This window comes from Felis catus, chromosome B2 (assembly GCF_018350175.1).
Source record: "Felis catus isolate Fca126 chromosome B2, F.catus_Fca126_mat1.0, whole genome shotgun sequence".
Taxonomy (NCBI): domain Eukaryota; kingdom Metazoa; phylum Chordata; class Mammalia; order Carnivora; family Felidae; genus Felis; species Felis catus.
The window spans coordinates 133,740,968-133,755,077 of record NC_058372.1 but is presented as its reverse complement, the minus strand read 5'-3'; the positions used below and the strand labels follow the sequence as shown (position 1 = coordinate 133,755,077).

The following is a 14,110-nucleotide window of genomic DNA, read 5'->3' as shown; positions in this document are numbered from 1 at the left end:
AACAGACCCCTAAGCTTCAAAAACACTTCCCAGTGCCAGTTAACAGGGATTATTGTTGATGGTTTAAAAGAAAAAAAAGTTACCTTCGTAGCACTAGCAGGTGTCTGAGACCCTATGAAGTCTCCATGAGACTCCAAAATGCAGAACTCAGGAAAAAAAGAGATTTGACTCCTTAATAAAAGTGCGTTATTACCCCCAATCTTCTTAGAAGCCTGATGCTGAGGATTGTTATTTGCAAATCTGCTCGGACAATGTTTTCCTTTAATTTTCCCTAAAGCATCTTACAAAACCAGAGTTCTCCCAAGTTTCTACCGAAACAGGAGCGTACCTTTTAAAATCTGAGCTTCTCTGCGTGGAAAGGGCATGCTTGTTATCTGCGTTTCTATTTCAAAACGCTTCAACCCATCTGTCACTTTGCTGAGGTGGTTCCTGTCCTTCGAAAACGGCCTGCTATCCAGACCTGTGGCTTCCGCGACTCAGGGACTCTTGAGGGAAGTGTGGAGGCTTCCAGCCCCCTGGAGTCTTTGGCCCGATACGGCCCAGCGCTCCAGAGGCTTCCCTTTGCGCACCCGCTCGCGCCAGGCAGATGCCGGAGGTTGGCCGGGTGGCTCAGGTTCATCACCTCGGACGCGGGCAGGGAGCTGGCGCCTCCCCAGCCTCTCCCCCCGCCCCCGCAAAAGCTCTCCGGGCCGCGCGGGCAGGGGCGGGGGGTGGAGATTCGGCCCCTCCCGACCGGGGCGCGCGCCAGCCGCGGAGCCGGGACCCGGGCGTGCGCTCGCGCGGCTCTGGCACCGCTCTCCCCGCGCCCGCACCGAGCGGCGGGTCACGCCCTCTCTCTGCGGCCGCTCTCTCCTCTCGCCGCACAACCCTTTCCTCACCTCTGCTAAAAACGGGCGGCCTCGCTCCTAAGACACCCTCCCCCCCCCCCCCGCAAAAAAAAAGTTCTGACTTGAGACGCACGCAGCGCCGAAGAGAGTCGGGTCACAGCAGGCGACACTGCCGGCCAGGCTGACCCGGGCCCTCGAACAGCCCCGGATCCCCGGACGCAGCCCCTCCCCGCGTCCCCCTCGCCGCCGCCGAAGGACAAGCCAGCCCAGGGTCAGCACGGGGGCCCGAAAACTGCCCCTAGGTCACGGAGGCCGGCGGGCAGGAGAGGGACTCGCGAGGCAGAACTGGCAGAACCGAGCGGGAAGGAGAGCTAACTCCACCCCCCCCCACGCCCCCGGAGTGCTCACGAGACAGGACTACGGTCACCGACAATGCCACGGGGGGGGGGGGAGGGGGACTGTCCCTTCCCCTCGCCGCTCCCCACACCTCCAGGCCACAAAACAGACACTCGTACACACCCACAAACACACACGCCCGCACTCCGCCCCGGACCCGGGGACAGAGGCGGGGAAGGTATGCGGCGCCCCGCCCGGGGTACCTGCCCGGCCCGCCGCCTCCGGGCGGACGGACGGGCGGACGGCCGCACGCACGGACGCGCGGGAGGGAGCCGGCACCCGGACGTCCCACCTGGGGAGCCTCGGGGCGCCGGCGGGCGGTCGCAACGCCACAAGTCCCCGGCGCGCCCCTGTCCCCCACCCCCTCCCCCGCACAAGTTCGCGCGGCCGCCGCCGCCCTCGCCCGGCCCCCCTTCCTTACCCAAATACTGCCGCAGGTCGAGCAGGAAGCGAGGGGGTCCCCCGCTGAGCTGATAGAAGAGGGAGCCCAGGCAGAAGACCAGCAGGGTGGCCATGCAGAAGCCGTAGTCCCGGAGCGAGAAGCGCAGGAAAGGCAGCAGGGGGACCCGGCGCTTCCAGCTGCCCAGGCCCGGAGGGGCGCCCCCCAGAGGGGTCCCATGGGGCCAGGGATCCGCGCCGCCGCCGGGATGCTGCTGCTTCTTCTTCATCGCCTGCTCCGCCGCCTCGCACAGCCTGCCCGTGCCAGGAAAAGGTCACCCATCCGCCTGCGAGGAGGAGAGCCCGGCCGGCCGGCTGCACATGGGCAGGGCCGCGCCGAGGGCAGCCCGGGTGGGGGCGGGGTGGGGCCGAAGTTGCCGGGCTCAGGAGACTTTCCTCGGCATGGTCCCCGCCGCCGCGGCCCGAGCGGCCGAGGTGCCCGGCCCCGGCTCGGCCCGCGCCCGCGCCCGCGCCCGCTAGCGCCCCCGCGCCCCGCGCCCCGCCGCGCCTCGGGCTCGCTCGCGGCCGCCGGGGCTCGCCTCCAGCGCCAGCGTGGACCCCCCGGCTTTGTGTCTGTCGGTCTCGGCGTGTTTTGTCCCGGTTCAGACTCCTCTAAAAGACGGCAGGGAGGAACGGGAGGCGGACACCGTCGCCTCGCTCCACCTCCTTGACAGGGGTTTTCCTTCTTCTCCTCCCCTTTCCCTCTCCGGCTCTCCGCGGCCCTCTCTCCTCCCTCTTCCCTCCCTCTCGGCGCTCGGGTCTCCGGGTTTCTCTCGGGTGTCACGTTACTGCCTCTGACCGGGGAGCGGGGCGGGGGGCGGCGATTATTCGCCACGAGGAAGAAAGTTTCTGGGTGTTTTTCTCCTTCCCCCTTTCTCTACAGTCTGGCCTCAGTTTCTGCGCCACCAGCGACCTCTGGGGGGCCCCGCTGACTTCCCTCTCTTGTAAACAGTCACCGGCAGGAAGAAGCACGACTTCTTTTACTATATGTTGTTGTTTTTTTTTTTTCATTTCAGGAACTCGATTCTCCTTCTGGATCCCGAGCTGCCTACAAAAGGCCGGTTAAAAAAAAAAAAAAAAAAGGTACTTGGGTATGTGTTCGAGACTTGACTGAGATGGTCCAAGAGCAAGTGGTGTGAATTATAATTCGACATGACCCCTGGGGCCACGCTCCTCGCTCCGACCGCTGGTAGAGAAAGGAAAGAGGACGCTTTCCCTTTGCTCACAGAGCCCCTCATCCACGTAGCGCCCAGAGAGGCAAGGCGGTGGTACAGGGCGGACTCCGGGAGGTCCTTCCTCTAGCCGATAAGGCGGGGAAGGGCCCTTAGGTACCCACTTCATCGCCGCCTCCCTCCCTTCCTTGGGAAGTTTCTGGACCTGAAAGAGAACCTCCCAAGGTAGAAAAGACCGCATCCAACAGCGATCTGGTGATGGGGGTGGGCGATGCACGAAAAGGGCTACTCTCATCAGCCACACTTTCAGCAAGAATCATTTACTGCTGGAGACGAGCTGTACCACTTGAGGCTCAAGGGACTTGCCCCAAGACACAGAGCTTCTAGGAGTCCGGTCGGGAGCTGCACTGAAGTCTGTGTGACTCTCCAGCTCACTGTACTGCCCTGCACTGTCTCCCAACCCGGGCCCTTTTCTCTTAATCTGCACAGTGATTGGAGGAAGAGAGAAAACTCACTCAGCCCAGGCCACCTTGAGAAAAGATGCCCTGGGTTTTTGGTGCCTCTCACTGCAACATTCCAGTAGCAGCCAGCCAGTCGCAAGAAAGAATCAGGAGCCAGGGACCCCTCTGATTCTAAGACCGTTTTCCCGAAAACCTTTTTAAAGGTGGGTATCTGAAAACTGTTCTATGGGCAATAAGAGGATCCTGAGGTCAGGAACTTATAATTTTTTTTTCAACTTTTTTTTTTTTTTTGGGGACAGAGAGAGACAGAGCATGAACGGGGGAGGGGCAGAGAGAGAGGGAGACACAGAATCGGAAACAGGCTCCAGGCTCCGAGCCATCAGCCCAGAGCCTGACGTGGGGCTCGAACTCACAGACCGCGAGATCGTGACCTGGCTGAAGTCAGACGCTTAACCGGCTGAGCCACCCAGGCGCCCCAGGAACTTATAATTTAAGAATAATACGATTTAACCATAATCCATGCGTACCTCTCATTCCTGATTTGAAATGGGTGAAGAAGACACCTAGATCTTAAGCTGGAGAGAGTTATGGATGAGGCGGGTAGTGTCACACATGCACACACACAAATTCTACCTCCCAGTTCTCTGCCCTAGCCCACCTTCTCAGGGATCGGAAGGCTGCTTTGGGGTCCAAAAGGGAAGTCCCTTGGTTCTGTCACCGAAAATCCTACGCTGTTCGTGGTTTGTTTCACATTTATTCTATGAATCAGAGATTTATTTGGATTAATATGCACATTTGAGATATGTGAATGCCCCTGAGAGAATTAAGGCAATCAGTCATTGCCCATTAATGCGAATTACCTTAAACACCACACTGAGTAGCCCAGAATAGGCGCCCAATTAATAATTTTTTAGTCAATGAAGAGGGACTGAGGGTTGGAAGAGCAAAGCAGTGTTGATAACGTTTCAGAGACCACCTCTGACAAATCGGACCTGTACCTGCGGCCTGATCCCGTAATATGACGGTTTTTCATTAGATGTAAGATACTGTGCAAGGTTCTGCGGGCTCGCAAGGCCCAGAAACTTCTCTCACAGAATGGGTTGGGAAACCTTCCAATTCTTTCCCCTCAACAAAGAAATCTGAGCAAGAATGAGGTTATAATGGGGAAATGAAGCAGGCAGGAAGGAAATAAACATCTGTAAAAGTAAGTAAATATGGGAATAAGAGGGTTTTTTTTTTCCAGTTGTGAAAAAGTTTTGAGGCAAGCACAAGGAGGCAAGGGCCCAGCTTAGAAGAAACAAGCTGTGACATGAAGAATTTTAGAAAGAAAAAACAGGTCAGTTTTTAAAAGGTTGCATTAACAGACTAATCGTCTTTAAAAAAACTCAGGAAGGGGAAAAAAAAATCAAGGTACAAAGAAGTTGTATGTGGGGAAAAAAAAATGCCTTGCATTTTCACCTAACAAACACTTAGATTTGGGGGTAAAATTTTGCTCTGTGAAGTCTTGTAAATGTCCCATCCAAAAAACAAACAAACAAACAAACAAACAAACTTTTAATCTCAAGTAGTTACACTGATGAATGGTATCTTTATTCAAACCGGTTAATAAATCAACTAATTATGGGAATTTGTGAACAATTTTTATGGATAGTCTTATACTTAATATACTTTGTTTAACACCTTGAGTGTCTTGGGCTTCTTCATCCCTTTTCTCATCAGTGACTTTTCCTCTCTCTCATCGGAGCCCCTCATTTTCAGCAGGAGCCTCTCTGACCATCAGCAGCTGCCCTGCTTGGTTCCCCAAATGTCCACACTCCAGCAATTTTTTCAGCCTTTTCAAGAACCCTCAACTTTTCAATCCATCACTCGTCTTGTGTGTTCACTTGCCCCTTTCCCCAATTTAGATACCTGATCCATCGTTGTGATCCCTGTCTTGCAGACACCCCTGCGCCCCCTGGTTCCTTTCATTTTATATGCTACGGACTCATCTGGCAAAACCCTGCAAAGCCCGGCAGTGCCACTAGATTGGGCCGCAGAACGACGCACAGTGTTGCTGACTGCTTCACTTTATGTTGGCCCAAATGACCAGCAGGGCCCGCCCGTTGCTGCCCAACAATCCCTTGCTCTAACGTGACTGCTTCTGTCTCTCTCTCTTCTCCCATCTGCACCTTGTATCTCTATTCCTTCAGTCTCGGCTGATGACTTGGCCTCATACTTTGTTGAGAAAATGGGAGCATTGGATAGGAACTCCTTCATTTCTCCGCCAGTCTACACCCCACGCTCCCACCTTCCTTCCTGTTTCTCTGTGTCCCTCCCTGCTTCAAGCAAGGCCAACTTGCCACTGGCCTGGACTCTTGATTCTACCCAAACCGAAAATCTCGCTCTCTCGCTAGCCTTCTGCATCTCTGCAATTAATGGTGCTATCAAGATGCTTGGAGCAAAACCTAGAAGTCTTCCTTAGGTTTTCTCTTCCCCTCTCACCCCTGTGTCTAACCCGTCTAGATTAACTAGAATCTGACTTGCTTGGCTACCACTCTGGCCCACCACCTCTCTCCCCTGGAGGACTGCAGCGGCCTCCTATATAGTTATGTTTAGGTTCAGCTGCGTATAACTAAAAAATCCCAAATAGCGATGGCGTGGGCAATATGGGAGGGCACATCTCTCTGCTGTGAAACAAGTCCAGAAACAGGCAGTGCAAAGTTGGTGAGGCATCCCGCTCTCACCAGGGACCTATCGGAGCTTTCTGTCCCACCATCCTCATTTGAAGGGTCACCTTATGAGTCACGATATCCACTGCAGCTCCAGCCATTATGTTTACATTCCCGGCCGGTCACAGAAGGAAGCAAAAGAGGAAAAAAGGCCTCCTCCCAATGGAGTAAGCTCTTTTTATGCAGCATTCCAAAAATGCTACCAATCATCTTCTTACAGTTCTTTGGCCAGAACGTAGTCACAGGACTATGGTCCAGTTCTGAGAGAGAGCCAAGAAATAGAGATTTCAGCTGGGCACAGGGCTGCTACCAGAAAAAAATCGGGGCTCTAGCACTAAAATAAGAAAGGACAGGTGGCGATTAAGTGGCAACCAGTAGTCCTGGCCATAACTCCTTCCTGCTCCCAGCTTTTCACTGGATACTCATCCCCCACATAGCAGACGGAATGTAACTCCCCTGCTCTAAACTTGCCCACGGCTCCCAAAACACTCAGAGGCAAAGCCAAAGTCATTTCCGTGCCCTACAAGACCCTATGCAATCTGGCCCCATTGTCTTCCTGGCCTCATCTCCGATCATTTTCCCTACTCCACCTGCCCCATCGCTGTTCACTAGATAGACAAAACTTGCTCCTCTATCAGGGCCGTCACAGCTGTGGTCCCCTCTGCCTAGAAGGTTCTTTTCCCAGATCTGCACATAGCTTGCCCTTGACTTCCTTCCAGTCTCTGCCCAGTGTTACATGATCAAAGCAGTCTTCCCTGACTACCGCATACAGAATGCACACACGCACCTGCATTCCTTATTTCCTTGACCCCCTTTAACTTTCTCCATGGAATTTACCATAGTCCAAAATGTTGGTATTTTTTATTTGGTGTGTATGTCTCCTCCCTGGAAAACAAGCACCAGGGGGCTGTGATTGTGTCTCATTCATGAACTGCTCTTTCCCCAGCACCTAGGATAGTGCTGACAGGTAGTGGTCATTCAATAAATATTTATTGAAAGAAAAGTTAGTTTTTAATATGAAGGAATTGAATGAAGCTCACGGAGTCAGATCTCATTATTCCATGTCTGCCCAGTTGGGGATGAGAGGTAGAGGGAATGGAGAGCAGGTCTGCATCTCCTAGAACATCCAAATGATCATTGAAGGAATTCTTTGAGGTTAAAACTATATTTATTGAAAGGAAGAGTGGATGGGAGGAGGGAAAAGAAGAAAAAAGGGACAGAGGAATGAAAGGAGGAAAGAAGGGAGGAACCTTCGTCGCCTCCATGACCCCTAGTCTAATTAGCAGTTTAGCCATACCCTGGGATTTGGAATGCCTCATGGAATAATAAAAGGAACGCAAACCCATGAGCTTTGCCTGCTGCTACCATTCGCCTTGGCAGAAGTGCGCCTTATCTTCAAGACTGTGGTTCATTTCAGGGATTGAGGAATTCACTCTCCCGGAAGCCCAGCTCTTTGAGTTTTGGCTTTAGAAGACCACTGGGGCTATACGTTTGTATCCTCTTTCTCTCACTGCCCTACTCAAAGGAGGTCCATTTCCAGGAAAGTGTTTGAGCTAGAAGGTCCGTATTATAAGGATGATAAATCGCAAGCCAGCCTGATCTGTTCCTCTACGTTGGAATTGTGCAGTCAAATGAGAGAACAGGGTCTTAATAAGATTAAAATATCTCTGGCTTCCGGTCTCGTGGATCCCTGGTCATTGTGTCTATGGGAACTTGGTCTTGGGTTCTCTGTACACTCTCCACTGTGCAGCACACCCTCCGAACTAGCTACACACATCAAGAACAAAGGTGCTTTCCAACCAAGCACGCTCATTACTCTTCTCCCTCTCCTGAGGAGACAAGGCATAAACACGGAAGCAAGCAAGCCAAGAAAGACAGATAGCATTCAACAAAAGGGACTTTTAAATCTCAGATATCTTGTGATGAATAATAATAGCCACACTGTGTTAGTCTCACTATATTCCTAGCATATTCTAATCACTTTACATGAATTAAGTCATTTGATCCTTACAACGTCATGCTGTAGGTACTCTTGTCTTCCCCGCTTTACAGATGAAGATACAGACCATACGAACAAGGAATATTAGCTGTGGGAGATCTGGTCTGGGATGGCTCCCTGGAAGAGGTGGAACACGAACTGCATTGCAGAGTGAGTAGGACTTATAACTGGGCAGTAGCCCAGAAGGCATTCCAAGTAAAGAGAACTGACTGAGAAAGATTGCAAAATGTGTTTGCGGGGCAAAGACGAGAAGAAAGGTGGAGATCTGTGGCTGCATCATTGCTACGAACGGGGGACCTCAATTACAGGAAACCAACTGTAGTTCGTCCAGAGGTTCTTTAGAGATTCCTCCCCTGTGCCAGTGCCCATGGGGCTCTTAGCTCTCAGCAAGTGTTCAGCAGAAACTCTTGATTCTATTTCAGTTAAACAGATGCTGCTGAGAAAATAATGCCAACATAGGGAGTGCACAAAAGACAGGCATGGCTTACCTTTTTGCAGAAAGAAACCACTTATCCAAACAGGTACTGTAACTATAGACTGTGTTTCATCGTCCTAACCTAATACCGTGAAAGTCTAATTCCTCCGCCTCTGAGAAGAGGGAGGGCCTCCAACAGACTTTTTTTCTTTCCATCGTGAATTTTCTTTAAAAGTCTTTGTTTAGTGCCTATTAAAAGCCTAAAAAATTAAGTTTGTTTATAAGCAAAGAAAAACATGTTTAATATGTCCAAGTATTGACTGTCTTACCTTAAGAGGTAAGAGCTATATCACTTTAACAGTGCAGATTGCTGTTTGGATCATATTTTTAGATCTCTTGGCAGTACAAATGATTACACTAACCTCAGAGTGAATTGTCTGGCTGATTTATTTTTCAGCATGCTCAGAAGAGGTTCTATACTGTATCCAAGTTTTTATTTATATTTTTCTTACAAAAACTCTTGACTAGACTCTTCATCTATGATAATATAGCTTAGAATTATATATTCCTTTCAATCATGCAATAAATCAACACTTAGCACTGTTATGTGCCTATCACTCTGTTAATTACAATAAAGCAAAACAGCAAAGTATAACACCAGATGTTCAGCCTTCAAAGAATTTGCAGTCTTTTCAGGAAGACAGGAGTGCCATAAGTGCAGAAATTTGACAATAATGCGAGGCATTATTGAATACTAAATTGCTTGCTACATACTGTAAGTAGTAAAGTCATTAAAATCTTTAGAGAAGTCCAATAGTCAATTCATGTCCAAAAGGAATAATTTTTCTTTGATTTTTAAAGTTGTCTTACAAACCTTTGTCCTTTGAGTATGAGAGTGATTTTTAGATTTGAGACTTGCTTGCCAGCAAATACAATGAATAAAGTTAGATGATCGAATTGGTGACTATTTTTGGTCCCAGAGTGGTAGGATTCTGAATTCATGGTTATGAGTTCCATGTGTAGCTTTCACATTGACTGTATCTGATGCACATTGGTGGGGAGGAAGCCAGATGTCAGGCTAGGGAGATGGAGGGAGGAGTCTGTAGGGGGCAAGGACAGCCTGGCAGAGTGGGAACTTACATGCGGCCTTTAGAGACATTATTTCCAATAACTAGCTGAGTAATTCTTTTTCAGATGGACTTTGTGTAGAACTTCATGTAATGCAATGTTATTGGTCTATTATGAAATATGCCTGGTGCTTTTCATGCAGCTGAGCACAAATATAAATTCTACTCTATTCATTTATCACAAGATTTTTTTTTTTTTTTTTTGCTTTTAATTAGTTAGACCAGTGATTTGATGGACTTCTCTGCCTTGCTTAAAAAGCATGACAATAAAGTAATAGGATGGCTTTCTTTTTACTTGTTAATCCAAATGAGTGTTGTCACCCTCACATTGTGGATATTTGTTTAAATCCCAATGCCATCGCTTAAAATATGAAAATATGACACGTTCTTTATTTCCTGTTAACTGATCACATCTTACTCCAGAGGCCTAGTCCCTCAAGCGGTAGGGGTTAGGGATGGCAGGAATCTGTCTAGCTCAGCTCTTCTATCCAGCCCTTCTGTTTGTAAACAATCTCTTTCAGGTTACACTTACTACACTTGGTCCCTTTGGGGTCAATATTCTGTCAAATTTAAGCTGAAAATTCCCTGCAATGGCCCCCCTTTTCCCCGCAAAGATGGTTCTGTGTAGGAGCATGTAATGTGTCACTGAGACAGGTGTGGCTGCTGTGGCTCACAGTCTCTGATGCCCTGGTGACTCCAGTCCCTGCAGTCCACGGCTGGCGACCTCTCCACTTGCTCTCTGCTTCCCACTGGCGTGGCTCCTAGTGCACAACCACCTGTGCTGCAAAATCTTCTGTTGCATGAAGTGACCACCAGCTCTGAACAGCCAGTCGCCTTCTGTTGGCCCTCTGCTACCTTGAGGGAGCACAGGAATTTTTCTGGATCTTGCTGTGTCCTACTTATCTTAGGCAGACTTAAGGAGCCATCTCAGGCCTTCTCTGCTTAGAATCTGTCCTCGAGGAGCGCCTGGGTGGCTAGATCGGTTAAGTCTTGACTCTTGATTTCAGCTCAGCTCGTGATCTAACAGTTGGTGGGATCTAGCAGTTGGTGGGATCAAGCCCCACATCGGGCTCTGCACTGGCAGTGTGGAATCTGCTTGGGATTCTCTCTCTCTCTGCCCCTTCTCTGCCCTCTCTCACCCTCAAAATTAATTAATTAATTAGTTAAAAATAAAATGAATAATAAAGAATCCATCCTCAGCCACTTCTAACCTCTGGCTGATTGGCACTATGATTCTCCAGAAGGCTTAATACCTCCTGCATCTGTTCCAAGGAAGGATGAACAAACCCTACCGTTCTGAGAATGCCCTTGTGTTATTGCAGGCTGCCATACCAAAATACCACAGACTGGTGGCTTGAACAACAAGCATTTATTTGTCACAGTTCTGAAGGCTGGGAAGTCCAAGGTCAGGACATCGGCAGATCCAGCGTCTGATGATAGCTTGCTTCCTCATCTGTATCCTTAATGGCTCTTTGGTGGGGCAGGGGTGAAAGAGAAGGAGAGGATGCGAGAGAGAGGGAGAGATATTGATCTAGTCTTCTCCTCTTCAGTCCAAAGAAGCCTCAAATTATCCAGTGGTTTCCAAACTTCCCTGAACAGTAGTATTTAGACCTGGAGTGGGAGAGCCAAGACTAATGTTTCTCATAACCTGCCTTTTTTTCTCTCTTTCTCTATCTTCCAACTCAGCCCCCGTGAACCTAAAATGCGTTCTTTGTCAATGTTAACAAAACAGCTAAAGGCAAAGAAACTAGAAGGCCAAGATAATAATTCAGGGAAATAATTCAAACTATACCATCTTCATTATGCACCTTTGGGCCTTATATTTCTGAATTTCCCTTTGTGTTGTCAGTTTCTTGAAGGGCACGTATCTTCATCCTTTGAAGACTGATTTGATTTTTAGAGACAGCCAGAAGTATTCCAATGCAAACATGGTGAATAAAACGAATGAGATATTTGATCTCATCATAGACAAAGGCGTTGATAGGAGGGAAGAAAAGGAACCACAAGGCAAAGACAGAGACAGAAAGCAGCTGGGGAGTTAATCTGGTCTATGGGACAAAAATGCACTGAAAACAGTCAGGAGCTGGTAACACCTGCCCTTTCCCGTCCATTCTCTTGAAAGCCTACCTAACTTAAGTATGCAGTCCAGTGGTACGTTTCAATGAGAGGGCAGCAAAAAACAAACACTCAGTGACCAACAAGCTATGGCTTACGTTTCAACTCCTATGCATTGACACGACTTATGAAAACTTAGCTTTTAGCTTATCCTTAAGGATAAATGTATTTAAAACCAAAAGTTGCACTGCATAGCTATTCCCAAAGGCTGACCTCTGTGATATCATTGGCCACCTAAAGGCTCTGTTGGAAACTGTGCAGTATTTTCTCTATTTTTTTACAAATTGTAATAGACCATTTGTATAGATGGAGTGAATAGAGAAAAAATTTAAGTCAGATACTCACCAGTTGCTTTCATGTGATTTTTCAGCTACCTCTTACTCAGCCACAGAGTTGAACTCTACAGAGTTGAATCTCTGGCCAAACTTAATTCCTCATTTCCAAAATCCTTGTCAATTCACAATGTTAAGCTGGCACTCTCCTCATTTTAGAGGTCATTGTCTGGTGTTAATGTGTAAGAGTCGAAATCGATGTAGAAGTGATATCCTTTTTCCTCCCTTCTTAACAATGTCATTAGTCCTTGTTCAATGGGCATGTCACATACCTTCCTGTCTTCTTAGAGAAAAATATTGCTCAAGCTTTGCAAAGTACTTTAAACTAATTTTTTGAAGATCAGCCAAAAACCAAACTATGAAGATAGAGAGTCAGCTCTCCAGTAAAAAATTTTAGCACAATAAAGATTCCCAAGGTCGTGGTAATAGAATATGTAAGAAAATATTAGAGTTTGAAGTATAATCTTCCAGCTCTGCAAATTACTAGCTTTCCGACATAAGGTCAACTGCTGAACCTCTTTGTACCTCAGTTTTCACTTCTATAAAGAATGGATAATAAGATCTATACTCCTCGGCTCCCAGAGCTCTTAACTGGTTCGGTATGAGACTTACCTGGTAGAAGAAACACATCACCAGCTGGCTGCTTTTCTCTTTATGCAGGGAGGCGAAGCAAGAAATTATCCTGCCTGGGGAAGATGTGGTGCCAAAAGTATGGCAATGCAAACTCTTACAAAGAGCAGGAATATGGAGAGTGGAAGAAACATGGGTCTTGGTCTAGAACTTACCTGGGGATGAATGTGATCTCAGGCACGTGACCTGAGTGTGCTCTGAGCCTATCAGCATTATCCACAAGATGCAGCAAAGACCTAGCATTTAGTGATGAAATTAAATACACTTTTACAGTGCCAGGTACACGTAAGCTGGAACGCAAAAGAATTATTTGTAGAGATGAGGAAAGTAGAATACAATGAATTTACATAACCTGCCCAAATTTATATTATGTGCAGGAGGCAACACTAGACCATAAACACTGATCTTATGAGCCTATACTACTTTTTCTTTTTTTTTTTTTTATTTTTTTTTTCAACGTTTATTTATTTTTGGGACAGAGAGAGACAGAGCATGAACGGGGGAGGGGCAGAGAGAGAAGGAGACACAGAATCGGAAACAGGCTCCAGGCTCTGAGCCATCAGCCCAGAGCCCGACGCGGGGCTCGAACTCACGGACTGTGAGATCGTGACCTGGCTGAAGTCGGACGCTTAACCGACTGCGCCACCCAGGCGCCCCTACTTTTTCTATAATGAAGTAAATTTTATTTGGGTCAAACCTCTCTGAGGATCTGTCACACCTATGAACTCACTCCCCCCAAACATGCACATCCATGGACCTTCTAAGGGACCATGGACCCAGATTAAGACCCCCTGTACTATAAACTGTGGTCTCTCCTAAATACTTCCAGTGAATTTACCAAATTCTTAGATCATTTTCATCCTTATATCAAAAGACTAAGGTAGATTACTTGGTGCTAAAGATGTATGGAAAGCCTTTAAGTGATATTGGAAATGTTAAATCTTTCCTCAGACTGTCATGGTGTATGGGTTGGGAGGGAGACTCTCCTGAAGGCTGTGTGGACAAGGAAGTCTTCTCTGAGAAGTTGGCATTTGAGCTGTGAGCGAAAGAATGAGAAGGAGCAGCCTGGAGAAGATCTGGAAAACAAGTGCTCCATGCATGGGTAACAGCCCATACAAAGACCTCAAAATGGAAATGAACTTGTGCACCACTATCACTATGCTGGGAATGGGCTAACCAAGAGGGCAAGTGACATGAGGTGAGACTGGAGAGGCAGGTAGATGGTGTCAGTCCCTAGAGAGTCTTGTAGACCAAGGTAAAGAGTTTGGCTTTTATTCTACACGGGATGGAAAACACTGGAGAGGTTAGGAGAGTGACTTAATCTGATTCATGATTTTAAACGATTATTTGGGCTGCTGGGTGGAAATGAGTCATCAGGGGGCAGGAGTAGAAAAAGAGAGATGCATAATCCAGGAAAAGGATGATGCTGGCTTTGCTCAGGGTGGTAATGATGAAAAAAGGTAACACATCTGGGATATGGTTTTTGGAGG

At 48.2% G+C, this 14,110-nt stretch overlaps 1 protein-coding gene across 5 annotated transcripts in view; it reads right to left on the bottom strand.

Annotated features, from left to right (window-relative positions):
* The window catches only part of UST (uronyl 2-sulfotransferase), a 318,873-nt gene extending 316,349 nt beyond the window's left edge, over positions 1–2,524 (bottom strand). Inside the window, exon 1 of one of the 5 annotated variants that reach the window (XM_023254493.2) lies at positions 1,645–2,524. In XM_023254493.2, coding sequence (XP_023110261.1) covers positions 1,645–1,891 — 247 coding nt within the window. In that variant the 5' untranslated portion in view covers positions 1,892–2,524. Of the gene's footprint in view, positions 1–328; positions 912–1,644 lie in introns of those variants that run through there. The other 4 variants (XM_023254491.2, XM_023254490.2, XM_023254492.2 and 1 more) reach the window with 4 other exon arrangements.
* Between the last annotated feature and the right edge of the window lie 11,586 nt (positions 2,525–14,110).